This window comes from Aspergillus aculeatinus, assembly GCF_003184765.1.
Source record: "Aspergillus aculeatinus CBS 121060 unplaced genomic scaffold BO66scaffold_20, whole genome shotgun sequence".
NCBI lineage: Eukaryota > Fungi > Ascomycota > Eurotiomycetes > Eurotiales > Aspergillaceae > Aspergillus > Aspergillus aculeatinus.
In genome coordinates, this window is record NW_020291489.1 from 236604 (window position 1) to 263989 (window position 27386).

General features: G+C 52.7%; 8 protein-coding genes across 8 annotated transcripts; 5 read left to right on the forward strand and 3 right to left on the reverse strand.

Annotated features, from left to right (window-relative positions):
* Window positions 1-152: 152 nt before the first annotated feature.
* BO66DRAFT_321365 (uncharacterized protein) lies at window positions 153-695 on the reverse strand (the record flags this gene model as incomplete). Its single annotated transcript, XM_025643718.1, has 1 exon — window positions 153-695. One exon carries the CDS (start codon window positions 693-695, stop codon window positions 153-155), a length of 543 nt encoding a protein of 180 aa, XP_025504714.1.
* Window positions 696-3321: 2626 nt separating this feature from the next.
* Window positions 3322-5366, reverse strand: BO66DRAFT_372826 (putative CTP synthase; the record flags this gene model as incomplete). Its single annotated transcript, XM_025645512.1, has 3 exons — window positions 5163-5366; window positions 4955-5090; window positions 3322-4897 (listed from the first exon to the last, which is right to left on the reverse strand). The coding sequence occupies exons 1-3, from the start codon at window positions 5185-5187 to the stop codon at window positions 3322-3324; spliced, it is 1737 nt and encodes a 578-aa protein (XP_025504715.1). The 5' UTR covers window positions 5188-5366.
* A 929-nt stretch (window positions 5367-6295) lies between these two features.
* On the forward strand, window positions 6296-8128 carry BO66DRAFT_321173 (ankyrin repeat domain-containing protein; the record flags this gene model as incomplete). The annotated part of the gene is made up of 2 exons (XM_025643708.1): window positions 6296-6684; window positions 6799-8128. 2 exons carry the CDS (start codon window positions 6296-6298, stop codon window positions 8126-8128), a joined length of 1719 nt encoding a protein of 572 aa, XP_025504716.1.
* Window positions 8129-13939: 5811 nt separating this feature from the next.
* BO66DRAFT_321259 (mRNA-binding protein PUF3) lies at window positions 13940-16854 on the forward strand (the record flags this gene model as incomplete). Its single annotated transcript, XM_025643712.1, has 5 exons — window positions 13940-14060; window positions 14118-15430; window positions 15481-15759; window positions 15820-16375; window positions 16427-16854. The coding sequence occupies 5 exons, from the start codon at window positions 13940-13942 to the stop codon at window positions 16852-16854; spliced, it is 2697 nt and encodes an 898-aa protein (XP_025504717.1).
* A 771-nt stretch (window positions 16855-17625) lies between these two features.
* On the forward strand, window positions 17626-18758 carry cwc21 (U2-type spliceosomal complex subunit CWC21). Its single transcript, XM_025645513.1, has 2 exons — window positions 17626-18258; window positions 18370-18758. Exons 1-2 carry the CDS (start codon window positions 17980-17982, stop codon window positions 18718-18720), a joined length of 630 nt encoding a protein of 209 aa, XP_025504718.1. The 5' UTR covers window positions 17626-17979; the 3' UTR covers window positions 18721-18758.
* Window positions 18759-18979: 221 nt separating this feature from the next.
* On the reverse strand, window positions 18980-22698 carry BO66DRAFT_372839 (ATP-dependent RNA helicase ECM16; the record flags this gene model as incomplete). The annotated part of the gene is made up of 2 exons (XM_025645514.1): window positions 22435-22698; window positions 18980-22378 (listed from the first exon to the last, which is right to left on the reverse strand). Exons 1-2 carry the CDS (start codon window positions 22636-22638, stop codon window positions 18980-18982), a joined length of 3603 nt encoding a protein of 1200 aa, XP_025504719.1. The 5' UTR covers window positions 22639-22698.
* Window positions 22699-22867: 169 nt separating this feature from the next.
* On the forward strand, window positions 22868-23876 carry BO66DRAFT_391338 (proteasome assembly chaperone 3). Its single transcript, XM_025647236.1, has 2 exons — window positions 22868-23150; window positions 23203-23876. The coding sequence occupies exons 1-2, from the start codon at window positions 22977-22979 to the stop codon at window positions 23497-23499; spliced, it is 471 nt and encodes a 156-aa protein (XP_025504720.1). The 5' UTR covers window positions 22868-22976; the 3' UTR covers window positions 23500-23876.
* Window positions 23877-24249: 373 nt separating this feature from the next.
* Window positions 24250-27381, forward strand: BO66DRAFT_428337 (uncharacterized protein). Its single transcript, XM_025650398.1, has 8 exons — window positions 24250-25457; window positions 25526-25717; window positions 25767-25945; window positions 26006-26117; window positions 26188-26248; window positions 26321-26607; window positions 26691-26800; window positions 26927-27381. Exons 1-8 carry the CDS (start codon window positions 24489-24491, stop codon window positions 27216-27218), a joined length of 2202 nt encoding a protein of 733 aa, XP_025504721.1. The 5' UTR covers window positions 24250-24488; the 3' UTR covers window positions 27219-27381.
* The last annotated feature ends 5 nt before the right edge of the window (window positions 27382-27386 follow it).

Consider the following 27386-nt stretch of genomic DNA (forward strand, 5'->3'; position numbering starts at 1 on the left):
GGAAACGAAACAAGCGGTTGGTGGGATATCGTGATGTTTTTTTTCGAGTATCGTGCAGGGAGGCGACGGCAGGTGGGTTCGGTCATTTGAGGGAATCGATTGATAACGAATGGTAGTACCAAATGGCCGCGTCATGTTCACCGGCAAGTCTCTTAATTCCATCGAGCGGAAGCCTCCTTCTCTTTGAGCCCACCCATGCGCTCGATATCCAAGGACTGGAACCGTTCCGCATCGCTCGTTTGATAGGGCGGCAACTCGTCGTTGCAGGGCTCCAAGCCGACACTGCCCGCCTCACTAATCCGCACCACCACCACACGGCCGGACTTGCGCTTTCCAGATTCATCTTCCTCCTCCGGGAAAGTAATGCGAATTTCGGGAACGGGGCTAGGCGGGGGACTCGAAGAGTTCTCAATCAGGCTGCGTTTTTCATCGTAGACAAGGACCGACTCCGTCTTAGCATTGGGCGAAGCGGACACTGTGAAGCGGCGGTGACTGGGTACGCATTGCCCGTTATGAACGGGAAGGTCGGAGTGGTCACGGCTCACCCGTCTGCGACGCAAAAAGAGCAGAGCACCGATCAGAACAAGACCGAGCAGGACGAGCACGAGGAGGGAGATAAGAAGGTCGACCATGGCGGGGGACAGCCCATCACTGCTATCATCGCGGGCAGCAAGCTTCGAAATGGTGTTCAACATTGTGATATGGGTTCAAGGAGTGTCTCCGGTTCGGGCTTTCGAAGAGATCCGGTCCAAAGTGGTAGACGAACGAGGTGGTGTTCGTGACAGGTAGGTTTCAAAAAATCGATGTCGTTCTACGACGGCCGTATTGTGACTGCGAAGGAACGGTGGTAGAATATAGGGCGATCACCTAGGATAGTCTCCAACAAATGATCGTCTGACGAAAGAATGGCGACAAGAATCAGCTGAGACGCTAATCAAGGACTCAGGGTCGTTAGGACAAAAGAGAGAATGTATGGGGTCGGTTGGTCGAGGTTGGTGGTTAGGCGTGTGGTCGGTGATATCTCGCTGGGAAGATCGAGATCGACCAGGCTGGGGGTCAGACGGACGAACGAACGAACGGACAGCAAGGTGAGCAGCTGAAAGAGTGAAGCTGACACCTGCTAAAGGTGGAAAGAGAACGTGACGGTGGTGTTGCAGGAAGATGAGGAAGGAGGAAGAATGAGGGGAGGGGTTGGTATGGGGGGGAAGGAGGAGGAGGGAGGAAGTCGTCGCTGGGGGAATGAAGAATTAGCAACAAGAACGGGAGAAAGGAAGAAAAGCAGAAAAGTGAGTGAGTGAATGAGATGGGGGGGGGAAGAAAGGGTTTGAATGGAGAGAGTGAGAGCGAGAGTGAGAGCGAGAGTGAGAGCGAGAGAGTAGGGGAGTGTCTGTCTGTCAGTGTGAACTGGGCTGGACGGCAGCAGGAACGAGGCGCAAGGGCGCTTAGGCACAACTTAGTCCTTAGTTAGTCCTTAGTCGGACTCCGTCCAAGTCCAGACTTTCGCTCGGTCGGGAAAAGCAAGGGCGACTATTGAGAGACTAACCAGAGTAAGTTTGCTGGTCAACTGGTAATTTCCATCTCTCCGCCTATCGGACCTCGACTGTCCCTGAACCACTTTCACGTTGGCCTTTTTTTAGCTCGCCCCCCTGAACCATCTTCTTGGACTCGACTTCGTACAATAATACTAGGTACACCAGTACTACCCAAGACTATCAGGTAAGACCACCTCCACATCCAACAAATAAGTGAAAAAGAGGAGCAAACAACAAAAATCCAGTCACCATCCCATGTACAAACAGCAGTATCTCTGAGTTTACAAACACAACACCGTGTTGAACTGGTGGAGTGAGACATTCTTCAAGACATGTCGGAAACTCCGGATACCGACTGGAGCAGGAAAATGCCCCCCGTACCTGAATGATCCACTCGCGCCCACCACAACAAAAACAAAAAAAAAAAAACTTTTTCGAATACTTACATCATGGGTCAAAGATCTCTTTCTTTACACAATCGATTGTTGTCTCTATCTGTGTACTCCGACTATACTGTCTAAACATGCAGCAGCAGTGCTGGCCCCAACCACCAGCAACCAGAACGGAAAAAAAAAAAAAAAGCGCATGTGACATCAGAACCACCTGTCAGACTGGACAGTCTCCATCTGTCACTCTTACTGGTGAAACACAACGACGGTTTGGACTCCGTCGTAACCGTTGGCACCAAACCCGGCCCTGACAGCAGCCACATCCACCAGCATCCAGAACAAAGTGAGGTTATTGCGGGGGAAAGGGGAAATATCACGCGACGGTTGTCGTATTCCCCATATCCTCGACATATGACAGCGTAGATTTATTTGGTTTGCTGGGGTTGTCGCATTCGATGTGATAGTTCCAGAAAACAACAACACTACGGCTACGATCAAGGCGGCGTCGATATATATAGTAACTTGACCTTAAGGGATCACGCAAAGGGCCTCTCCACAGTTCACAATGTATGTGTTACCACCCACACTTACACCCACACCTGTGGAAATTACGATGGGTAGTTTCTAAGATATATATAGGTAACACGGGTTGTCTCTCTTTTTCCTCTTACAAACTCCAAACCCGCGGGACGAACCCCTTTGGCTCAGAGACAAAGTGGTTTATACCTACCTACCTTGCACTCTCATCCCGCGAGGCAAACAAAGCTCACGAGCAATGATCATGCGAGATGCTGATTGTCTCGCATTCTTACCATGCGTCATTAATACTCGCTCATGTTGCTACTGACAGCGACTAAATACCTGGGTTCACCCAGTAACCACGTCCCCACATTCCGAATTGCGATCGGAAATGCGCGTCGACCCAGATCCTGATCTTGCAAAATAACAAAGATGCGCATCGGTTCCTCAGGTTGAATGTAACCAGTCGAATCAAGGTGGGAGAGTGTCCACGTTCTCTGCGGCGTGGGTACACAGTTGACTATAATGTCCAGTGTTGTTGATTTGAGAAGACTATACACGAGGTGCGCGGGCTTCTAGATGGAACCCACAAGTGCATACGCTGCGAAACAACTAAGTTGAAATCTATTCACCTCGTCAGGAGAAGACAGCTCCTCGACATTAAGTACATACAGCAAAACGGGACTCATAAGTCACAAACTGCATTTGACACACGCACACACACACACACTGGCCTTCTAACTACCAAATTTATATTTTCACAACGCCCAGAAAGCAAAGTAAGTTATGATTGCCATCATCAGAATCCCTCCCAATGGAACTCCCGCAAGGCTACTAGTCGTACCGCTTCTTCCCCATTCGTAATCCACAAGGTTTGCATCCTATTGCTTGCGAGCAACACTGCGCTGGCCCTGGACGACGGCCTTGGAGACCTCGTCCAGGCAGCCGGCGGCGGCAGCGAAGAAACCGAGGAAGGCCCGGCTGGGGCTCAAGACACGGCTCAGGTACTCCGGGTGGAACTGGACGCCGACAAACCAGGGGTGGTCCTTGATTTCGACAATCTCCATCCGCTCACCCTTGGTGTCCTTGCCAATGAAGGTGAGACCGGCCTTCTCGATCTGCTCGATCATGGCCGGGTTGACCTCGTAGCGGTGACGGTGGCGCTCCTCAATCTGCGAGACCGAGGGGCCGTACATGCCCCGCAGGCGGGACCATTCGGTGTTCTCCTGGAAGATACAGGGGTGCTTGCCAAGACGCATCGTCCCGCCAAGCTTGCCCTTGTCGACCTCGGGCATGTAGACGATGGCGTGGTTCTCGGCCGCCGGGTGCAGCTCCTCGCTGCCGACGTCCTCGATGCCTACCACGTTGCGGCAGTACTCCAGGACAGCCAGCTGCATACCCAGACAGACTCCCAGGAAGGGCTTCTTGTTGGTCCGGGCCCACGTGATGGCCTTCATCATACCCTCCGTACCGCGGTTGCCGAAGCCACCGGGCACCAGAACACCGTCCGCGGTGCATACGGAATGCCACGCCTTGTGGTAGTCGGCGGGGGCGGTTCCGTCCTCCAAGTGCGACGAGTCCACCCAGATGATCTTGACCTTCTTGTGGCAGAACATGGCGGCGTGCTCGAGGGCCTTGGACACACTGATGTAGGCGTCGTGGAGGGAGGTGTACTTGCCAACCAGGGCAATGGTCACCGGGTCGTGCAGGAAATCCTGTCCCTGGGCGAGGTCGACCCAGTCCTTCCACATGCGGCTGCCGCGCTCGATCCGCTCGGGGGCGGGTTGGATCGGCGTGAGATCGAGCATCTGGGTGATTGTGTTGATGAGCTTCTGCTTCTCCAGCAGAAGGGGGACGTGATACGTCGTCGTCACGTTGTGCACAGCGATGACCTGGTGTTGCTCGACCGAGCACATGTTGGCGATCTTCTGGATCGTGCTCGCCTCGAGGGGCTGCTCGCAGCGACAGGCAATCAGGTCCGGGCTGAGACCGGCACTCCGCACGTCGCTGATGGCTCTCTGTGTGGGTTTCGTCTTCTGCTCACCACCGGGTCCGGGGGGGATGACCGGCACGTAGGAGACGTGGATCTGGACAAAGTTGCCCTTGCCGGCCTTACGCTGCAGCTGGCTCAGGGCGTGGATGAAGGGAGCACTCTCAATGTCTCCGACGGTACCGCCCAGCTCGATAATGCAGACGTCCGGCTCGGCGCGGGACTCGTCAACGGGGATCCGGGCGACGCGCTCAATCCATTCCTGGATGGCGTCGGTGATGTGGGGCACGACCTGGACGGTCTTGCCCAAGTAGTGGCCGATACGCTCGCGGTTGATGACATCCTGGTACACCTTTCCCGTGGTGATGTTGTGGTCCCGAGTGAGCGACGTGAGCAGGTAGCGCTCGTAGTTGCCAAGGTCAAGGTCCATTTCACCGCCGTCATCAGTGACATAGACCTCACCGTGTCTGGGGGATGTCAATAAACGGGGTCAGCACCAGAAAGCCGGATCTCAAGATACTGACTCGGTAGGTGCCATAGTGCCCGCATCGATGTTGATGTAAGGGTCGATCTTGATACTGGTAACCGTAAGACCAGTAGTTTTGAGGAGCAGACCGGTGCTGGAGGCAATAATGCCCTTGCCCACGCCGGAAATGACACCTAATTGAGGAGTTTCCCGTTAGAGGATTTGGACAGAGATCAACCCGGGGGAGACAATGAGTTCCAACTTACCTCCAGAGACCAGAACGTACTTCATCTTTGCAGCGACCGACCGTAGAATTTGTGGTGACGACAGACGTGAACGATGCCGCAAGAGGGGTGGAAGGACGAGGCAGAAAAAAAAGTTGAGTGACTCCGATCGGTGGAGCAGTCACGTGGCGGGGGAACTTATCTTATCAAAAAACTTTCCGATAAAAGTAGATTCCCGGGTTGGCCACGACAGGCACGCTCACAAGAGAACCTAGAACGATCTCGCTATCACTTGAGCGAAAATGCCTTAGTCTTGGTTATATAGGGCCAGGAGCATATTCCTGGCAACCCCACCGACTATATCACCGTCCATGCTAGTTTGAGTCATGTCGAGTCACCAAGTTCACCGAATGCGCTTATCTAATCGAACAATCATTCAATAACTAGGCTGAGTGCTCGGGCCGTGACTACTAGTACTAACTGTACTGTACTAGTTGAAGGCAGCACTGCCAATCCCATTGGAAAGCCAAGTCTTCAGCCTAACGGATGCCTGCTTGGTCTCATCGGAGATTCTCAGCCTCGCGCTGTTTCATACAGCAGCCCGGCTGAGAAATTCTGCGTCCCCAGACGGCAATATATTTCTTAATAGCGTTGAGAACTCTCAGGCAAAGTCGAAGTTGAAGCCTTGTCGACCGATGTCTAGTTCAAGAAGCAGTTCCGAGCACAGCAGGCAGAGACCGTCAACATGGCGAAGGATCGACCGTGATGCGACCGACTCAAACAACGAGATATATATGTATACTGACAGTGACCCCGAAATCGAAGGGATATACAAGCCAAAGACTCTTCATGAAGCGGCTTACGAGGATAACTATGAAGCGGCGAAGGTGCTACTCCGCAAAGGAGCAGCGATCGACCTTCTGGACCTGAATGGAGATACTGCGCTCCACATCGCTGTCATGAAGCACTCGAATGATTTTGTACGATTCTTGATCGATCAAGGCGCAGATGTTAACCGCCTTGGCAGCGAGGGTCTGACGCCTCTGCTTCTGGCCTGCAGCCACTTTAATTACGACATCGCAAAACGCCTTCTTGAAGCGGGCGCCGATGTCGACGCCGCGGACGATAAGGGAAGAACAGCGCTGCATCATGCCTGCATTCAGGAACGCGAAGGTATGGTCGACTTGCTCTTTCAATATGGAACTCAGGCGGATCCCCGGGATAATTCCGGGCGCACGCCGTTACATCTTGCACTGGCTCGCCATCAATCCGAGATGCTGAATACGCTGCTTCATCACGGGGCAAATGTCAATGCAGTGGACCCGGAGGGGAGGGCGCCGCTGCATTATGCTGCCAAAGCGGGGTGGACCAGACCAATGCATGCGCTGCTTCGGCCTGAGGTGGATGTCGACGCAAAAGATGCTGATGGAAATACGGCACTCCATCTCGCCTGCCTCGGTGGCTTCAAGCAAGTGATGTGGCTTTTGCTTGAACATGGGGCTAGCGTACACGTCAAGGACTCCGATGGGCTGACGGCTTTGCAACTAGCCTCTAGCACAGGACAGTCGGCGAGTATAGTGCGCCTATTACAGCACTATGAGGCGAAGGCTGATACCGAGAATTTTTCCAAAGCGCGATCGCGTTCAGTCTCTCCTCGGGCCAGACTGCGTATCATGAGATCTACAAGTATCATCTTAGAGCCGAAGGAGGTCGAAGTAGGAAGCGTGTCTAGCCACGAGATACCGCGACTAAGAAAAACAGAGACAGGAAGCGAGCCGAGCGACGATAGATTGGAACCGACTGAGGACATGGCGGTAGGCTCTGAAATAGACTCTGCGCAGAAAATGCTGGGGCAGAATCACTGGGATGGCGTATGTCGGGACAATGGCGACGGCTATATCTTGGCCAAGTACGACGGTCATGACATCTACTGCGACGCCAAAATGGAGTCAATCCATTCATCATCTCACGAGGGCCAGGAGATGCATGCGATCCAGCTCAAACTCAACTTCATGAAGCCCCATTCCTTGAAACATCGCATTCGGTATGCAGAAGTCGACGTGGCCCTCCATGCAACTGACCTAAAAGCGTCGCCCAATATCCGCACAGTCATGCCGCAGGCTGACCGGGTCGAAGTGTCGGAGCAGGAAATCACCACAGGACAGAAGTTCACGGTTGGGGCGAACGGAAACGGCGGACCGTCCAGCGTCAACATCAGCATGGAAGGCTCCAAAGGAAGAAAGTCCACCTTCAAAGGCGTCCGGATAATCCACGGGGCAGTCAAAGACCGGATGCACGCCTCCTGGCGGCTGTATGAGGAGCCAGGGAGCAAGAGCGGACTACCAGAGATAGTCCGCCTCCTTCTGGTGGTCCAATGCAAAGCTGAGTTCGAGCTACGTGCGTCGTTGTCCGCGAGAGCCAGCCATTTCTTCTCGTTCGGCATCCCACGCACGGTGACAGCCAGAAAGGGGCCCGCGTACCTGGTCCCCCCACTGGCGGATATCATGTCGCTCGAGCAAGCGATGAAGCTGAAATTGATACTGGGCGTTGCGGACCGGGCGGCTGTCATGGTCGAGGACGCGAAGAGGTTGGAACAGAGAGTCACTCAGTCGATCAAGGAGCATACAAAGAGGGCTCTGATCATGGAAGCAGGGGCGAGCGAAAGCAACATCCGCGACTGGGCGGATATCGCGGATGCGTCCAGCTACGGGGACTTCGCCCTCCTGTGCGAGAAACTGCTCCAGACGAGGGAGATCGAGAGCCCGGAGGTCAGACCACGGCCGAGGCGCTGGAGCCCTGATCCTGTACCGATAGTGGAAAGATCGCGCTCACGTTGGAGGCGTGAGAGTCTTGACTTCGATGGAGATGACCGAGGATACGCGCGACGAATGCGCGCGAGGCTTGGGGTCGATGAGGCTGAAGAGGCGATTGCGCCTACACACCGCTCGAGAAATGTCCATGGCTTCTCGGCGGTTGGTCCAGGATATAAGGTATCGCGGCTGGCCTAGGGGGTTGTGCATCGAGTGGAGTGACTGTCATTGCTTCAATTAGCATGTGCTACAGCTGTATGATGATGGGGGTGGATATCTTAGCATGAATGTATCTGGTAACTTCGATGATATGGATTTCGATAGGAGGTAGTCAATTTGCAGGCAGTGACTAGTGTGAAAGCTGTAACCTCATAATATACATGATGCACAAGAAGGACCTCAAAATCGCCGGACTTTTGAAGATTTATGTATCATGACCTTTAGTGCATGTGTGATCTAGCTCCATCTGCAAAATCACATCGCATTGTTGGCATATAGCTTATAAGTAGATACATATATCTTGTAGTGGACAGGAGTGAAAGTCCAGTTTGACCAGATCTCAGATTCGAGTATACATGCAGAGCTTTGAGTCTCGTGGCCACTAGTGTAAACAATGACTTTTCAGCTGGTATACTTGCAATGAAAGGCTTTCGGGCTTCTCGCTCTCATTGAGTATTGATATCAGAATCTCACGGCCAGTCAACTTCTACCAGCTGAAACCAAACTGATACTCAGGCAGAAGGAGATCGATTTGGCTAATACATATGACTATCTCTTCGTCACCCATGATGGTTTCCAAGTCAAATGACATCATGTTCCGACAATTCTTTGACAGGCATGACATCTCCCTCGGCCTCAGGCACAGAGGGCCCTCGAGGTGATGCTTCACGGAGCCGGACCTTCTGGCAGATGTCACAACACCCAGGCCCCGGATAGAGCGGCACGGAGAATGAGTCAGTCATTCGCTCACCATGATAGACTGCAGGACTGCCGCCGGGAGACAGAACTCGTGCCGTCTTTCTCTCACTACCGTGTTTCGAGAGCCCGGCCCACGGTATAGGCTATCAAGTCCCAAGCGCGACGGCTCGCAAATGAGCTCATATGTACAAGTATCCTGCGGAAGAAGTCGGATATCTGAACCACTCGGTGCGACGAGTATATGACATACACGGTGTCATCCTCGATCAGATGCCTTGAAGAACTAATTATTTGACACAGTGGCAAAGACAATCACTTGGGCCCCCGGGTCATCGGAGAAGGGATCCCTCCATAGAGTGAACGGGCAGTGAGCTATATGCCTCGCTGGAGGTTGGGAACGCTAGCGATAGCTTCGAGCTTCGTCTTTCTGGCCCGTGATAGAACTTGGAGGTGGAGAGCCATTCACACGAGCCCCGGCCGATATTCGCTTGCGAGAGTCTTGGTGTCCCCCCTCCGGCTCCCCCTCCCCCCCACGGCATGCGTGCCCATGGCATGGATCTACAATCTATGAGGCGTGTTACAGCCAGTGACGGTCCACGGTTGGTGGATTGCTGGGCTACATACGTAGGGTAGGGGTGGGAGGAATGGGGTGGAAGTAATCGCCGCTCTTTTTGATTGAGGGTGTTTTTTTTTTCTTTCTCAAGCCCCCTATTTCAGTCACTTGCGTTTGGGCGGGGGGGGGGGGGGGGGGGGCTAAGGTGTAGTGCATTCAGAGTGGGCATTGTAGATAAGGCAAGTTTGAAGTTGGGGGGTAAGGGTGGGAGATTTGCACGCATGCAAGGTGAATTTGGGGTTGTGCTGTGCTTGGGGGGAGGGGTGTGTTTGTTTTTCGAGACTCCTCTTCAGGAGTGAAAGTCATGTTAGCCTTGCCTCGTAAATGAAACTTATCTAAAGGGACAAAAAAGACAAAAAGATTAAGGCTACTTACAGAGCTACACTGCATACGAACATCCACATGCTACCTACCTACCTACCTACCTACCGTGTGCCATGAACCTACATCCGAGAAAGCAGCAGCCATGACGATGGCAGAGGAACTACAGCCCGACGACCACCAAAGATTCTTCCCCCTCCCGTCCCCTGGAGCTTGCTTGGGGGTTCTTTGGTTCCTCGGCCGTCAAAACGGCAGGGCGGATGAAACCTAAATCGAATGTTACTTGTTTGGATGCAAGGGGGGGGGCGATTTCATGCGTGCCTCTTGGTTCAATGGAGTATGGTGGGGAAAAGTCAACGAGATAAGCTGTACGTACATTATGTGTGTATGCATTGTTGGCAGCTACATGAGTCGCACCAACTGGAGGAAAGCGTGGGGATAGATAGGGATAACGTGGGGGTGTATTGTTATTATTGTTATTGTTCTTTTGTTGTTATGGTTGCTGCTGCTGTGGTTCCCTGACAGGAACGTCGAAAAGTGCCTAACAATCGAGTCGCGCGGCTAGTAGGTATGCATTATGGAAGGGGGAGGGTGATTAGATTAAATAGCTGCATGAGACGGTGGTCTTCTCCTCACTGCTGCTGATGTTGTCCGTCGGTTGAGTGATCAAGGCCAGCGAGCATGCTTACAACCTTTGCGACGTGATGAGAGGTGGTTGGTGGTTCCATGGTTATGGGGACGCCGTTGACCATTGCATCCAATTCCACATGTCAATGAGGGGGTAGGGGGGTTCAACCCTTTCACAATCGATGGGTATCAAGAGTGCTTCTTGATCAGAACAATTGCCCCTCATTCAATAGTGAAATATGCCAGAAATCAATTGACTAATGATCGGTGCTTGGTGGGAGTGGATGGTGGTGATCACAGGCATGGAACAATAGCCGAAGGAACGCACGACTCGGCCCGGAATATCAAGGCATCATGAATCAATCCAATGTCGAAGGGTCCAAAGGTGGCCCGAGAACAATAATAAACTCTGATTTTAACAAGAAAAATCCAAGCTAGTTTAGTGGATCCGATCGATCGGGCTGGAGCGCAACTTTACCTTTACGTGGACTACCAATCGTCCTTAGAATCAACCAACCCCTCTCATTCTCATCATCATCAGACTCATGGTAAATGTTTCGAAAAATTCATCGAGGCACATGGTATATACGCCCAAAAAAATCATAGATATACAGATAAAACTGCCTCGCTGAATGACTCTCGAGTATCGGCCTGGCTAGCCTGTCCAGCCCAAGACAAGGGACTAGAAATTCATAATCGGAGGTGTTGGCTAGGAACTGATGTCCGACATTGCCGAATGACACCCTCTCCGACGTTCTTCGTAAGACCCTAACTCCCCCTCAGCCCACGGGATCTCTCTCTCTCTCTCTCTCTCGCAGTCAATCGTGCTTCTTCTGCACCATTTTGCCACCAGAAATGATACGGGAGGGGAACGGGGAACGGGGAACGGGGAAAGGGGAGAAATCCATTACGCAACAGTAGCCGAAATGTCAACCACGTCAAGACCGACAATGATGGCAACGACGGGTGGTTCTGGGGGAGGGGTGAGTTCTGACTGTGGCGGTCAGCCTATTATGCTGCTGTCCTTGGTTAGACCTCTCCCCTTCAACTTGGTTTGTGCAACCCTCATTAACCCAATCCAGGGGGTGTTTCAGTACTAGGTGTCCTTCAGGAACACTGTAAGTCAAAAGGACAGGTAAAATTGATGGGGTGGAAGGAAGTCCGGGGTATTTTTGGAGGTGGGGAAGATAATTGTTGATGGCAGTTTAGAGTGTGAAGCATGAATACTGAGTATGTACGGAGTAGTAGTACTCATAGCGATACGCCCAGACTCAGGGATCCATTGAGGGGCCCGTCGTCGCCTTAGATGGAAGCCTAAAAAAAAAAGCGGCGGGAGCGAATTTGGGCGGCCCCAGAATCAGCGCCAGTTTAGAACCCTTTGGAACTTGGACTGGAACTGGAAACTAAAGCTGGAACGAACCGTATCGGACGGAACAATTGTGGATGTGGATGGATGGACAAGCGCCCAGAGGGAACGGGAAGGCGGAGGAGGGCTGAAGAGGATCCGGTACCTGCTCGCCCAGTGCGCCACCCATACTTTGCTCAAGTACTCAAGTACTCAAGTACTCAACTCCTCAAACTCCTCAAGTAACACTGAGAGGATCGACAAGATCGTCTGTCTGGTATTGTCATTCTCCCGTACGGAGTAACTATCCTGTAATTCTTACCAGCAGCGGCCACCACCACCATGGACCACCACCACCAACTGGACCCAAAAGAATTCTGGTCGCAAGACACGCAGCATCTTTTTCTAGCTTAACTTAAGTTGCTTGTCTGGCTTGTTCAGCCGCCTAGCTACGTTATTCTGCTAGCAACTCACAACTTGGCTACCAATACTACCAATACGTACATACGTACTGTACTGCTGATAGTGTTGCTGGTTGCTTGCTTATCTACGTATCACTCCCTACCATCCATCCAACTCATCCTCCTCCTCCTCCTCTATCCATCCATCAATCAATCAATTCCTCCTCCTCCTACCTCATCCTGGCCGCCGCTGCAGACTGAGTAAGGCCCTTCCTTTTGCTTTCTCTCCTCCCTTTTCGTTTCCAGTTATCAATTCTTCCCTCTCTCTCTCATTTTCTCCCTCCCTCTTCCTCCCCTTACCATTTGTCATTTTTTCTTCTTTTCTTGACGGGGTCGCCTTTGGTGCCTCTTTTGTGCTACCGACTTTCACTTGTCGCGGGTCAACCCAGTTCGTTTTTTTCAGGTTCGATTTTTTTTTTTTTATTATTAAAATAACCTTTTCTTTTCCCTACTCTGAAATCATTCCGACCATCAACTCTCAACCAACTCTCTCTCACTCACTCACTACGTGAATTCTCTCATCTCTCTCTTCTCGGTCACTATTTTCCGCCCATACTATTTTATCTTTATTATCTTTTTTGTTCTCTTAAAAACCTTCCATATAAATTCCGACCGATTTCCCCAGTTTCATCATCTCAGCGAAAGTCTAAAACGGAGGTGCGATAAAATACTGATCTGCTTTGGGACCAGTTCGGGTGTCATGCTTGCTTTCGCCTTGTGTCACAACTGAATTACATTAATGCCGTGCCTCGTCTCTCGTCCACATTCCCATCGTTCGACACTCCACTAAATCACGCCGTCTTGCGCAACAAGCACATTCTCCTTCCATACCAACTGCAATCTCCTCCAACCCTTCGCCCCTTTCCACACCCCTTGCCGCTGCGAATCATCCGAGCTCCTAACGTTTGTCTGATTAAAACTGGACCCGTGTCGGCTATCCCTCTCTTTTCTGGAGAGAGCGCATGAGGACGATCTGCGAAGTTCGAGGTTTCTGGAGCATGCACGGAGCATAGTCACATCGCAATATCTTTGGGCGATTTTTGATCTACTGCTGCGTGCGGAGCATCGCGCTGGCAAACAGAAGAAGCTCCGGTCGCCTTGCGTTTCTTCTTCGTCGGGCCTACCTCCTTCCTCTGTTAAGCATTTTTCGCCTGCTACGCTCTTCCTCCCTTCCGTACCCCATCCCTTCGAGACCCCTGTGTAATTCTTGCATTGCTTGACCGTGTCTATTCTGGACAGAAACATATTCCTATTCTTCCGCGGAACCTGTCTACTCCTTTCTGTCCCCATCCCTTCTCTTCCTCGTCTCGCTTCTTCCTGCCTCTCTTGTGAGTTAATCCTCGGTTCTCACACAGTCTCATGAGCGCGGAGCGATCATATGGCTAATTCTCGTGCAGTCCGCTATCTGTTACAGAGCTCCTGCCCTAGTCTATCCTACTCGGCCGGTTATACCTATACCTACTCGATTCGATTCGATCGACCGTGGCATTGACCATACCCCTCGGAGGCTTCACCTAAGCAGAAGCAGCAGCCCAAGCATCTACGGGCGAAAACATATCCATACAGGTCGGTTATACTGGAGAGCAGAAGTCTTATGGTGGATTGCCCACTATGGCCTCCAACAACGCGAACACAGGTCACAATGTAGGTGGAAACTAAATATGTGGCAAGTGGGACAGTGTGGCTAACTACAATCCCAGGGACGGTCGAACAGAGGTTCCAATATGAACTCAGCAAATGTGGTCAGTGACAGGTCACGAACCTCTCACGCAAGCATGGGGAAGGGCTTCGGAAGTAGCAACGGAAGCTGGAGCAACAATAACATCTGGGGACGAACATTCGATGGTAAGCGATGCACGAATCCGCCTAAGAACCCGTGCTGTACTGATTGTATGTGCTCAGACCAACACAACGCAGAGAATGCGTTTGAAGGCAAGGCTGGTTCAAGCTCCTTGTTGTCGACGTCGACATCCGAGTCCGACGGTTGGAACACCAGGCCCAACCTTCCATGGGGTACGATCAATACACCTGGCAGCGCACTGTCGAGGGGTCCGAATAGCGCTATGACGACTTCACCTGTTCAGACCCGGACCAATGATCGCAGCGCCGCCGCTCTATCGGACGCAGCCGAAGCATCTTCATATTTTGCCCTGTCAAAGTCAACAGTTAGCGGCTCTTCCGGTAGCACGGCTCACCAACCTTACTTGAATGGGAGAACTGAAGGCATATCTCCTTCCAGTGACGGTATTTCGCTTGGGAACTTTGGAGGGTTTCGCAATAATGATGGTAGACGGCACGTCAACACAGCTACATTTACCAGTAGCCCTGTGGGCTCGAGCTTCCCAATGAAGCCTGGATTTCCCAACATTGAGAGCAATAGAGCGGAGGAAGTGCCTTCGTCAATGGCCATGCCAGGTGTTCCTCAAGCTCTGCCCGATTTCATGCCCCAGCACGTCAGTCGCAATTCCTATGCACATGTCTCACACAACTCTGCGTCCTTTGCGCCGGCGAGACCGCCACACTCCTCCTACCCATCATTCCACTCCGAGTCTCAGGGATATGAAGGCAGATCGGGATCAGTGGACATCGGTGCTGGATTAGGCAAGCTACAGCTCAACGAGAGTAGCATCGCTGCGCAGACTGCCGGCCGCCCGGGCTTTGTCACTCATCAATCATACGACAATGCTGTCCAGCGACTTAGCTATCAGAGCGCCAGCGATGACATTAACTATCAGCTTGCCACCAATTACGGGAATGAGAATGTGACTGCAGACTTGCCACTTGCTTATCAAACCGTCAGGTCCCGTGTCGCGGAGGGTCATCCTTTGTCACCCGTTGAGTATAATCGGATGGAGAGCCCATTTTACGGACACGATAATGGCGCCCATTACCGAAACTCATCTGCAAGCCAGCTGCCCGAGAATCCGGCTGTGGTGTTGAGCCGAATGCGCGCTGATCATGAGCTTGCTCAGCAATCCGCAAACTCTCTTCAGCGTGCCAACTTCAGTCCCGGTTACGATATCAATGTGAACGGGTATCCAGCAGTTCAGCGAGTGAATGGCATGCCTGGGTTATACCACCCTGCCGCCCACCTTGGTGCAGCCGCTCTCCTCCAAAGGGGACAACGTGAGGACCTCTCTTCGCAGGTTGCCCGGAGCCCTGTCCTGGAGGATTTCAGGGCCAACAGCAAGGGGAACAAACGCTATGACCTGAAGGTGTGTATCCCTTGATCTTGCACGATGACATCCTTGCTGACCAGTTCTAGGATATATACGGTCATATAGTTGAATTCAGCGGTGATCAGCACGGGTCACGTTTCATCCAGCAGAAACTCGAGACTGCCAACAGTGACGAGAAGGAGCAAGTTTTCCGGGAAATCCAGTCGAACAGCTTGCAGCTGATGACGGATGTTTTTGGGAATTACGTGGTGCAAAAGCTTTTCGAGCACGGCAACCAGACTCAGAAGAAAGTCCTCGCCAATCAAATGAAGGGGCATATTCTTTCCCTTTCTACCCAGATGTATGGGTGCCGTGTGGTGCAAAAGGTAAGCTTGAGGTGTCATGGCATTTCTCTGGTTAATTGTTGCTAATACATCCCTCCATAGGCCCTCGAACACATCTTGACTGATCAACAAGCTTCCATGGTCAAAGAGCTTGAGTCGAGTGTTCTCAAGTGTGTACGAGATCAGAATGGTAACCATGTGATTCAAAAGGCCATTGAGCGAGTTCCGTCCGAATATGTGCAGTTCATCATCAATGCCTTCAAGGGTCAGGTGGAGAAACTGTCGGCCCACCCATACGGATGCCGCGTCATTCAGCGCATGCTGGAGCACTGTGAGCAAGCCGATCGCGAATCCATCCTGGCCGAATTGCACCCTTGCACCGCCAAACTCATTTCCGACCAGTTTGGTAACTACGTGATTCAACATGTCATTGAGAATGGCGAAGAGAAGGATCGGTCGCGCATGATCAATGTTGTCATCGGCCAGTTGCTCACTTACTCGAAACACAAGTTTGCCAGTAACGTCGTGGAGAAGAGCATTGAGTTTGGGGAGCAATCTCAACGTCGACAGATCATCGACACTTTGACCAGTGTCAGTGATCGGGGTGATTCCCCCCTTATCGGCTTGATGCGTGACCAATACGGCAACTATGTCATTCGTAAGTTGGCACTCTTCAGCATAGTCAACTGCAGCTGCTAACTCTCCTCAGAGAAAATTCTTGGTCAACTACAAGACTCGCCCGAGGAGAAATATGCCCTTGTGATGCGCATCCAGCCGATGCTTGATCAGCTGAAGAAGTACAGTTACGGCAAGCAGATTGTTGCCATTGAGAAATTGATCGTTGGGATCCACCCTGGTCCCGAGGGGCCCCTCCCTCACACAGCCACCTCGACCACCCCGCCGAACTCTCATAAATCCTCTCCCCAGCCGTCGAAGCGTGCAGTCAACGGAGTTGAAAACGGCCGGGTTCCCGTTGGAGCCGCGCCTCCAACACCCCCTCCGACTGATAGCCAAAGCGGCGCAGATAGCTCTTCCGAGTTCAAGAATATCCCCAAGGCGACGGTGACCTCGCTGGCTGAATCCGAATCAGCCGAGGCGGACTCGAGCGCCTCGGTCGAAGTCTCTGGGGCGACATAGATTGCAACGGCTCTATATCTAACATTGCTTTCTCTGAAATATAGCTTTATTTTTCCGATGTTCTGAGTTCTTCAACGACATTATTGATCGGGGCGTATACATACCGGGGCCTGAAGGAGGGACTGCTCCTCATCTTTCCGCCCACATTTCATGGCTTGACGGCGCAATATCCAGGGACACGGCGGAGACTTGAGGTCATTTGCTTTATTTCACTACTACTACTACTCCTACTATTCTCCCGCCCCTTTTGCTTCTTGAAACTTATTTTTCTACTTCTTTAATTGCTTGTGGATGTACTTTCTTCTGTTACCTTTGAAGTTCTTTGTGACGAAAATGAGGACACGCCTCCATAGCTATCGATATTTCCTGTTTCTCTGTGTCCTAACAACACGAAGGGTCGGCGTCAGTTATTGGTGAATCATGGGTTACGGGGCATCGCGCTTGAATTCCTTCGGAGGGTTAACAAAATGTGTGGGACCTTGGACATAATGGGAGACCTGGAAAAAGGGAGAACATACGGGATGCCTAGAGCATGTAGAGGCTGAGCACTCTAGCTAGTATACAGACCACGAATTGAAGTGTCTGGATTTCGCGAGATGATTTTGAATTGGCGTGTTGGTCGATTGACCGCATTTACATCGTAGTATGTACAGTACGGGTCGGCAGGAACCGAATTGCTGGTGTAGCTCCCTTATCATCACGTGACCGATAACTGCGCGGCCCCATTTCGACCGAGAAACCTGGACGATTAACCTCGAAGCTCCGTCGCCACGGAAGATACGACAATACCTGGCTTGCTTGACCTTTTTCACATCACTGACCAGATAGTCCATCTTGATGACTACCTGACTACATGATTTGCGAACCACCTTCCTCCCAATCTTGAGCACCACACATACCTCCTCATCGAATTGAATCGCAATCGACCGCCTCTCAAGACGAACTTCCACGATCTCACATCCTCTCACCGATCAACGAACAATCAATCAACTCACCATTGTATTCACCTTACCTCACCCATCCCACAAATCATCCAGAAACACCAACATCATCGAAACACACACACACACACAAGCATCAGCGAACACAGACAGGGAAACACAGTTTCCAGAAGGGTTTCCAAGAATGTCCTCCAACGTCGGCCTCTCCACCCCGCGCGGCAGCGGCACCTCGGGCTACGTCCAGCGCAACGCCGCCTTCATCAAGCCCCGCACCACGGGCTTCGGCCAACCTTACCCGCCCGTCTCGGGCGCCAACTCGGCCGCTGGCGCCGGCGGTGGCTTCAAGCAGCGCGTGCCGGATCGGCAGATCCTCGAGCATGACCGGCGCCGTGCCGTTGAGGTCAAGGTTATGGAGTTCCGGGAGGAGTTGGAGGAGGAGAATGAGCGGTTAGAGGAGGAGGGGGTTGCTGCAGCAGCTGCTGCTGCAGCGGAGGAGGGGAAGGGGGGCAAGGGGGCTAGGGACGGGGTGAATAAGCAGAAGGGTGAGGCTGAGGCTGAAGGGGAGGACGAGGAGGAGGGCGAGGCTGCTGAGGGGAAGGGGAAACGGGTGCTCTCGGAGGAGGAGATCGAGGAGCGGTGTCAGCGGTTACGGGAGAGGTTGTTGAGGGAGTTGGAGGAGGAGGAGCGGCGGGCTGCGGCGCGGAAGGAGAGGGATGCGGGCAGGGCTGCGGCTGGTGCGGGCAGGCGGTGGGGCAGGGAGAGGGAGAGGGATATGCCTCCCCCGTCCAAGAAGCAGTTCAAGTCGTATCAGGTGCATGAGTTGGCGGAGGCTAAGATTGAGGAGAGTGAGCGGTTGAGGAGGGCGTTGGGGATCCGCGAGGATAGGGAGACTGGGGAGATTTCGGGGGGGAGAAGGAGGGATTGATTGTTGGACTGGTTGGGTGGTTTTGCTTGGGGTGGTGGATTTTTTGATGATTTGGCTTGTATCTGGGGTCTAGGGAAGGGAGGATTGATGGGTGTTTCGGCGTTAGATTATGGATTCGCTGTTTTTTTTTTTTTTTTTTTTTTTGCGGCGCCTCTAAGCAGGGTGATACTGCAATACTGAACCTTCGATGTTCAGACACAGCTGTACATTAACTATATGCTCATAACTTTTGCTTGCCGGCTTCGTCGCTATATATACCTCAAGTAACAAACTTCTCAATCACCCACCCCTCCTTGGGATCCTTCTTCTGGATGACCTTCTTCGCCGGCAAAGGCCACCTTGGACCACCGGCCTCGCCTACCAGCGACGGGATCACCCAGCATGAGCGGCGCTCGGGGATCCCCTCGATCGTCTCCGCCTTGCCGATCGGCTTCCCGTACTCGATCAGCGGCGTGTTGTGGGCGATGGCGGAGAGCTGCAGTCCGCTGGGAGTCGCCAGGGGATACATCCGGATCTTGGGGGTCTGCTCGGCCGCCACCACCGACGGAGAAGATTGTTGGAGGTGGGAGTAGACAATGTACTGCGGCATCTCCTTGGCGGACATCTGCGCGAGGATGGACGAGGGATGCACATAGACGCACTTCTCGTTCAGCTCCAAGCCCGGGCCCTCGCGCGACCGCATGAGCGTGAAGTACGGGACGTCGATGGCTCGCTTGGGCGTCCGGGCCATCTCCGGAGGTACAGGCGCGAGATCGGCGCGGAGTGCCACGTTGTCGATGAAACCCGCCGTGATGATCTGCTTGAGAGCCTTAACCTGCTTCTCCGAGGGCTCCGGCAGACGCGCCTGATAGGCACCGACGAGACCGGGGTTGTTGGTGCGCACAATATCTGTGAGTTGACGGCGGAGCTGGGTGGCTTCCTTGAAGGCCTTGGCGCGCAGGAACATCTTCTCACAGAACGAATCCCCGTCGGAGGCGTATCCGTAGGCGCAGATCGCGGACAGGTATTTCATCGCGTCAGATGTATCGTCATGCTTGCTGAACAGACGATGAGCCCGCGCGTAGTCTTTGTGGCGTTGCTCCCGCGCCGTGTCCTCGAGCCGGTCCGCGTTGGTGTACACACCTTCGTCCTCGTTGGATTTCGATGACACGGGATCGATCTGACTCTGAGGGACAAAGAGGTCGCCCACTGCCAGAGCAGCGACGAGGGCGATCACATACGGCATGCAGCCGTGCTGGTGGCCAACGTACAGCATCTTGCCGAATCGAGGAGACAGAGGGTAGGTAGAGAGCCGGTTACCGATCTGGGTGATCTTGCCCTCCGATGTCAGGGCCCCCAGATTCTTCAGCAGCTTTTCGGCCTTGGCCAAGCCTTGCCGGCTAGGGGGCGTGGGGAAGGGGAAGTTGATAACGTTATGCAGACCCATGCTCTTCATCTGCAGCACGACACCTTCAATCGGCGTGCGCAGGATTTCGGGGTCGGTGTACTCGGCAAACTCGTTCTCGTAGATCGCGGACGAATAGAGGCGGTAGCAGTGGCCAGGTCCAGTTCTACCAGCACGACCTGCTCGCTGGTTTGCACTAGCCTTGCTGATCCATTCAATCTGGAACTTCTGCACTCCGGTAGACAGATCATATTGCTTCTCCTTAGCTCTGCCGCAGTCAAACACATACTTGATGCCAGGGATCGTCAAACTGGTCTCCGCCACGTTGGTGGCCAGAACAATGAGACGCGAGCCCTCTGGTGGCTCTTCGAAGATCTTGAGCTGCTCCTTGGTCGGAAGTTGAGAGTACAGGGGCAACACGTGGACCCGAGTCGTGGAGCTCATGGCCTCTTCGCCCAGATCAAATTCTTCGTCTTCTTCGTCCGGCTCATCCAAACCAGTGATCTCATAGTCACTTTCGTCATCTACTTCGCCGCCAGGAACGGACAAATCGGCACCGCCGATTTCCAGATCTTCCGTCTCCAATGGCGCATCGTTGGCCGATATCTGGACCTTCACCTGGGTGGTGTCTGCTCGCTGAGTAGGCTTGAAGACCTGCTTCAACCGCTTGGAAAGTTGACGGATCTCGTTCTGTCCTGTCAGGAATACAAGAATTCCGCCTGGAGGCAATTTGCGATGGCCGCGCGACACTTTGCGGAAAGACTCTTCGACATAATCGCGGTGGGTGCGTCTGGAGAAATGAATGGTGACGGGGTACTGACGACCCTCAGCCTGCACCAATGGTGGCGGTCCTTGGCGGAATAGACTGGGGTTTTGCGTGAAATCGGAAATGCGCAGAGTAGCAGACATGATCACCAGTTTCAAAGGCTTGACAGACGGGTCTTCCTCGCTCATCGATTTCCGAAGATCGACGATTCGGCTCACCATGCCAATGAGGATATCTGTGTTGACACTACGCTCATGGGCTTCATCGATCACGATGACAGAGTATTTCTTCAATGAGAAGTCTTCAGCGATCTCTCGGATGAGGATACCGTCCGTCATGAATTTGACGGCGGTTTTGCTGGTTGCTGTGCTGTCGAATCGAATCTGATAAGACACACGGTCGGAAAATTGACCCAGCTCATCGCCTACACGTTTCGCCATACTGACAGCAGCAACTCGTCGCGGCTGGGTAACAGCGATAATTCCAGGATTAGGTCCGTCAGGATGGCCATAGCCTGCTTCGAACAGGAATTGGGGTAGCTGGGTGGTTTTTCCGCTACCAGTAGCACCCCAAATCACGATCGAAGGGTTGTTGTAGATGGCTTCCATAATCTTCTGCTCCTCCCCGACAACAGGCAGGCCTAGACGTGCCTGCTGAATTTCCTCGGAACGATTGACTTGGACGCTGAAGGCCTTCCGGTTGGGATCTCCAGTAGTGACCTGCAGCTCTCGAGGCAGCGGCTCTTCCACATAGACTGTGTTCCTTACTGGTCTCTTTGATTCAGGGATAAACGGCATCGGTTCGGCGACAACTGGGACGGTCGCAGGCGTGAATCCCACGGCTTCATTGATTTGCTGCCGAGCCCAATCCTTGAACGCGGACAGCCGCGACTTAGTTTTGTCTGTATGCTCTTCGTCTTCATCGTCATCTTCCTCCTCCTCATCCTCCTCTTCATCATCATCGTTGCTTTCTCCGTCCTCGTCCTCGTCTTCGTCACTCCCGCTGCCGCTGCCATCTTCACTTGTATCATCCTCTGAAGTTGCAGCTGAGTCTTCTCCGGAGTGTTCTTGATCGGCCTCATCCTCCTCAACCTCATCCTCCTCCTCGCCCTCGTCATCTGATCCAAATCCGTCCCAAGGAACCTCGGGCATAGATATCGTGATTATCGGTTTCTTCTTGGGCGCGCGTTTCCGCTTCTTGAGGATCGGGAACCCATCAGGTCCGAGTTCGAGTGGGCGTTTCAAGCCGCTGCCCACTGCCTGGGACTCTGCAGATGTACTCGCGATGGCAATGGATTTGGCCGGAGGTAGCGAATCGTCCGTCTCGTCACCGGACGAATAGTCGACGTGAGAGGCATTACGGTCCGTAGTCGTGGGCCGGGGCGGTCTCTCATCAGGCCTCTTGCGCTTTCCGAGTTCCTTCGTGCTCTGGAGAGCAGAGGTGTCGACCTTGCTTTGCGCGAGCTTCTTCAACAGTTCAATGTTCTCCTCTTTCTTCAATTTTGTTTCCTGCGAGTGAGATTAGAGAATAGGGTCTCCTAAGCAGCACACAACAAAAGACGTACAATATACTTATCCAGGCGCTTCTGTTTCTTGGAGGATATGGTAGGGTTCTGCGACTTCAATTCCTCCTTCAGCTTCTGTCGCTTGGCTTCCTTCTCACTTTTGGAGACGGGCAAAATTTCGGCAGCATTGGTATCTATCCCGGCGGTTGACTCCGCCTGCTGCCGGTGTTTCTGCTTCCGCTGACGGGGAACAAACTTGGGCATGGTGTCTGGAGGTAGAAGCGATCGCTCCTACTCAATCTACCAGGATCAAATGGCCACAAGATAAGAGAAATTTGAGTTGTGATGATGATGCTCAATCCATGAGGAGAGAAAAAATTACGCGGCGGAGCCATTCTGCCCCGCAGGCGGTGAGGCAAATATACTCACCGCCTTTCGTGATGATCGGCGGCGGGGAATGAATAACTACAGGTCAATCCTCTTGCGGCTCCAACAGCTTTCATCAGATTGTACTTCATTTTTGTCTCATTGTGGCATAATACTCTAGACGTTTTACGTGACCTCATAGGTATAGTCTACGAACACATCGTCAATTTTCCATCATGGCCGAAGCAGTCAATCTTGATCCTCTTCTGGAACCAATCAACCTACCCTTCCCCGCAGTCACAAAACAAGCCGCCGGAGTCATCAATAACATCCCCACCGATGTGATGCTTGTCAAATTCAGTGACCGGATCTTGGTGACTATTTCGCAAAAGGGTCGACTCGGCCACTGGGTCTGTGATTCGTCTAAGCATTGCACCGACCTTCTCCACTGACCTATCACAGCTTCACGTCCCCTTGGAGAACAAGAATCCCGGTACAGAGGGTTTCCACATCATCCCCGATTCTTCGGATGACAGTCTTCTTCCGATTAGCAACTTGACCGCTACGTCACTGCTGGGAGGTCGAGCCCCCGGTCATGAGGTTGTTGGTCAGCTGTATGCTCGGCAGATCGCGAGTGCTATTGTCACCAAGACGCCGGATGAGAAGCGGCTGCTGGTTCTTGGGCTTGGTCTCGAGACGGCCGACGCTGATCGGGATATCTTCTTCGCTATCATTGATCTGGTGCTTCAGTGCGTCTGAGGAGTGGGCATAGAAGGTCGAAGGCGGCAACTGCTATGCTGACTTGAAGCCGTGGCTGTTCGGCATAGTTCATACCCGTATCCGATATTCGGGTTGAACGAGTGGAGATTTCTCTTCTTTCCTCAGGATTGACTTTTTTGGTTTCCTCAGAAGCCAATATCCTCCAGCTAGATCTGGAGGAAGTGAAGACAGATCAGATGGAGTGTCAGGAGCATCGAGTCGGTATGCGTACGACAACCAAACTCGCAACCTGGCTGTAAAGGATCAAGGGAGTGCTGAACTAATGCGAAGGAGACAGTCTGCGCCCTGTGGGAACGGCTGTTCAACGAAACAATGTTCCTAGGAGGGATGAACTCCAAAGATGATTTTGAGATGGTATGGGAGATCGTTTTGTCAACGGTTACAAAAGCAATATGATCTATCATTAGGTCTAGTGATTCTAAGGTCTAGAGGCGCAGCCTTAGATGAAGGTTTTTTGTTAAGAGCATCACAAAGCTCGCTGTGGCTTGCATGTTGTGTTGCGGCGACTCGCACTGAATGAACTAACATCATCATAACACTTTAAGTAGCGAATAGTGCCCAGAACTAAGAAGTCTCTTTGTAGTCATTAGCATAAACGTGAAAGTGAGGGTGAGGTGAATGGGATTGTCTGCGGCCCTCCGTCAGCCTAGTCACGTGCTAGCGGAGAGAGGCTCCCAGCATTTGGTCAAACGCTCATCAACTTTTCACATAACTACCTGCCACTTTCAACTATCTGCCTTTAAACATACTCTGATTAGATAGTCTCATCTTATCAAGCCTTCTAGCTGCCACAGAGCGGATATCAGCCCCAGCTCTGGTGGGATTCACACTCCGAGAACACCAAGCTTGGGTAAACAACAGCAACTACAACTCTCGTTTCGGTAATGCAGCCGCCGCAGAAGTAAACGCTAATCTACTATCCCCAGCCCCTTCCAAACTGTCTTGTGTCTAACCCCACGACTGCCAAGATGCACTCAGAAGATGGTGATGATCCAGAGCTTCGAGCAGCAATTGCTGCGTCTCTGGTGGACATTAGAGATTCTGCGGTTGAACCGCCATCCCGGCGCCGTCAACAGGCTGTCGTCGACTTGACCGGTGAAACTGAGTCCGAATCTGACAACGACGTGGTGCCTCTCTTTCCCAAATCAAGATCTGTCATTGGGTCTGAGACCGACGATGAGGAAGATGAGGACATGAAGCGCGCCATCGCGCTCTCCTTAAAGGAGTCCAGAGAAGTTCAGGATCCCTCCTCTGCGTCCCCGCCGACGGTCCGAGAAACCAGCACAGATCTGACCCTGAACCCCCCTTCGCTGATCAATTTGGACGATGACGATGACGATGACGATGATACGAAGAGAGCTATTGCGGCATCCATGCTGAGTGTATCAAGCCAGCCTCCAGGAGCTCTGCAAGCAGCTACAGCGCAGGCCAGCGCTAGCCGGACTTCTGCTTCTACCTCGACAACGACTATCAGGGATGATGCCACTCAAGCTGAACCGGTTAAGCCGATCGGTATCTTTGGGCTCGATCGGAAACAGATGGAGCAAGAGCGTCTTGCGCGACTTGCGAAACGAAAAGCCGCCGACGACACATCACTCAACGAGCGTGAATCCAAATCCTCGAAGATTGAACCGACTCCCACCCCTCGCATTAGCAAGCCCGTTCAGGACAGCGAAATAGCGAGTGTTACTAGCGCCAGCCCCAGTGCGTTGACATCCTCACCTCTGCAATATCCAGAAGGAGTGGTCAAGAAGACATGGGCGTCTGGCTTTCCGCGACAGGGCGACGATATCAAGATCGAAGAGGTGTTGCAAAAGGCCGATCTAGAATTAGCAGTATTGAGCTCGTTCATGTGGGATCTGGATTGGCTATTCTCCAAGACTGACACAAGAAGCACCCGCTTTCTCCTGATGATGCAAGCCAAGGACGATGCGACGGTGAGTAACCATCAGTCAAACTTTTGACGATCTCGCGTAGTGTCACCTGTGAACTGACCTCTCCCAAGAAACGCCAGTATGAATCAGAGGCAGCAGCCTTGCGCAATGTGCGACTTTGCTTTCCTCCGATGGATGGTCAGGTGAACTGCATGCATTCGAAGTTGATGCTGCTTTTCCATCCTACATATGTTCGGATCGCAGTGCCCACCGCCAACCTGACCAACTATGACTGGGGCGAGATGAACGGGGTCATGGAAAATGTGTGATACATGACATGTCGTTCTTTGACACGGCTAATCAGATTTGCAGAGCGTCTTCCTGATCGACCTGCCGAAAATCGACGTGAAGAAGCAGGAGTGTCCTGCGACGGCATTCCATGAAGATCTGGTATACTTTCTCAAAGCCTGCACTTTACATGAAAACATCATCGCGAAGCTGAAGAGCTTTGACTTTGCGAAGACTGCCAAATATGCATTTGTCCATACAATGTAAGGAGCTTAATCCCGCATGCCAAAACAACACTTCAAGAACTGACTGGATACAACAAGCGGGGGTGCACATACAGGAACTGCATGGGAGCGCACGGGCTACTGTGGTCTTGGGCGTGCAGTAGAACGCATGGGTTTACGCACGTCTCACCCATTGAACATCGACTTTGTCGTAAGTACAGTCCTATACCATTCTACCTATCATTGCTTCCAAGCATCATTAACCAAAGCAACCGCAACAGACATCCTCCCTTGGATCTCTCACGGACGACTTCCTCAGATCCATATACCTCGCCTCCCAGGGTTCGCCCACTTTCCATCCCTCCTCAGCCTAAGACCCCCCATGAGAACTAACCAAAACATCTCAATCAACAGGAGACACCGGAATAACCGACCTAACCCTCCGCACGTCCAAAACCTCCCCGGCAAAACACCTCACCGACCCCACCACCCTCATCCCCCACAGCACAACCTCAGAATGGAAAGACGACCGGTTCCGCGTCTACTTCCCCTCGCAAGCCACCGTCGCCGCCTCCAAGGGCGGGCCCAATTGCGCGGGCACGGTCTGCTTCCAGTCAAGATGGTACGAAGGCGCCAAGTTCCCGCGTCACGTTCTCCGCGACTGCGAGAGCCAACGCCGCGGAATGTTGATGCATAATAAGGTATATCCCGCACAACCTCCCCTATGCCCCACATCCCCAAGAAAAAAGACGTAGTTTGAGTTAACTGGGTCCAATGTGAATAGATTCTTTACGTCCGCCCCGATGAGCCCATCCCGCTCGCACCGCAGGACAAGAATAAATCATGTAGAGCGTGGGCGTATGTCGGAAGTGCAAATCTGTCGGAAAGTGCATGGTACGTTACATGCCGAAAAACCTGGGCCTCCTGTCTCCATCGCCCTTGTCCTATCCCCCATGCCCCCCCTCTATCAAGAACAGAACAAGATTACGGTCGCTGATCTAGAATTTGCATCATATCCAGGGGCCGCCTCGTGCTAGACCGCACCACCAAACAGCCTAAGCTCAACTGTCGCAATTGGGAGTGTGGGGTCGTGGTCCCCGTTTTTGAGAATCGTAATGAGTCAGGTGCTGTTGACAGCACCAGCACCAGCACCGCCAGCAGTGCTTCCTCCTCGCAGACACAAACACAGAACGACGACGGGACAGGCGGCGGCTTGGTTGGCTTGTTTGCGGGGACAGTGCCCGTGCCGATGCGTGTGCCGGGGCAATACTACGAAGGCGGCAGAAAGCCGTGGTTCTTTTCGGAAGGTTGATATGCATAGCTTAAGGTATGCAGCCGGTGGTAGGCAGTGGTGCTTCGATTGGAGAATTTGAGCTATGGCCCCTCTCCAGAGAAAGAAAGATTCGCTTCAGCACTTGTCTAGCTTATGATATTACGAAACTTCCGGGGTTTTCAGCAAGACATGACGAATGAGCATAAA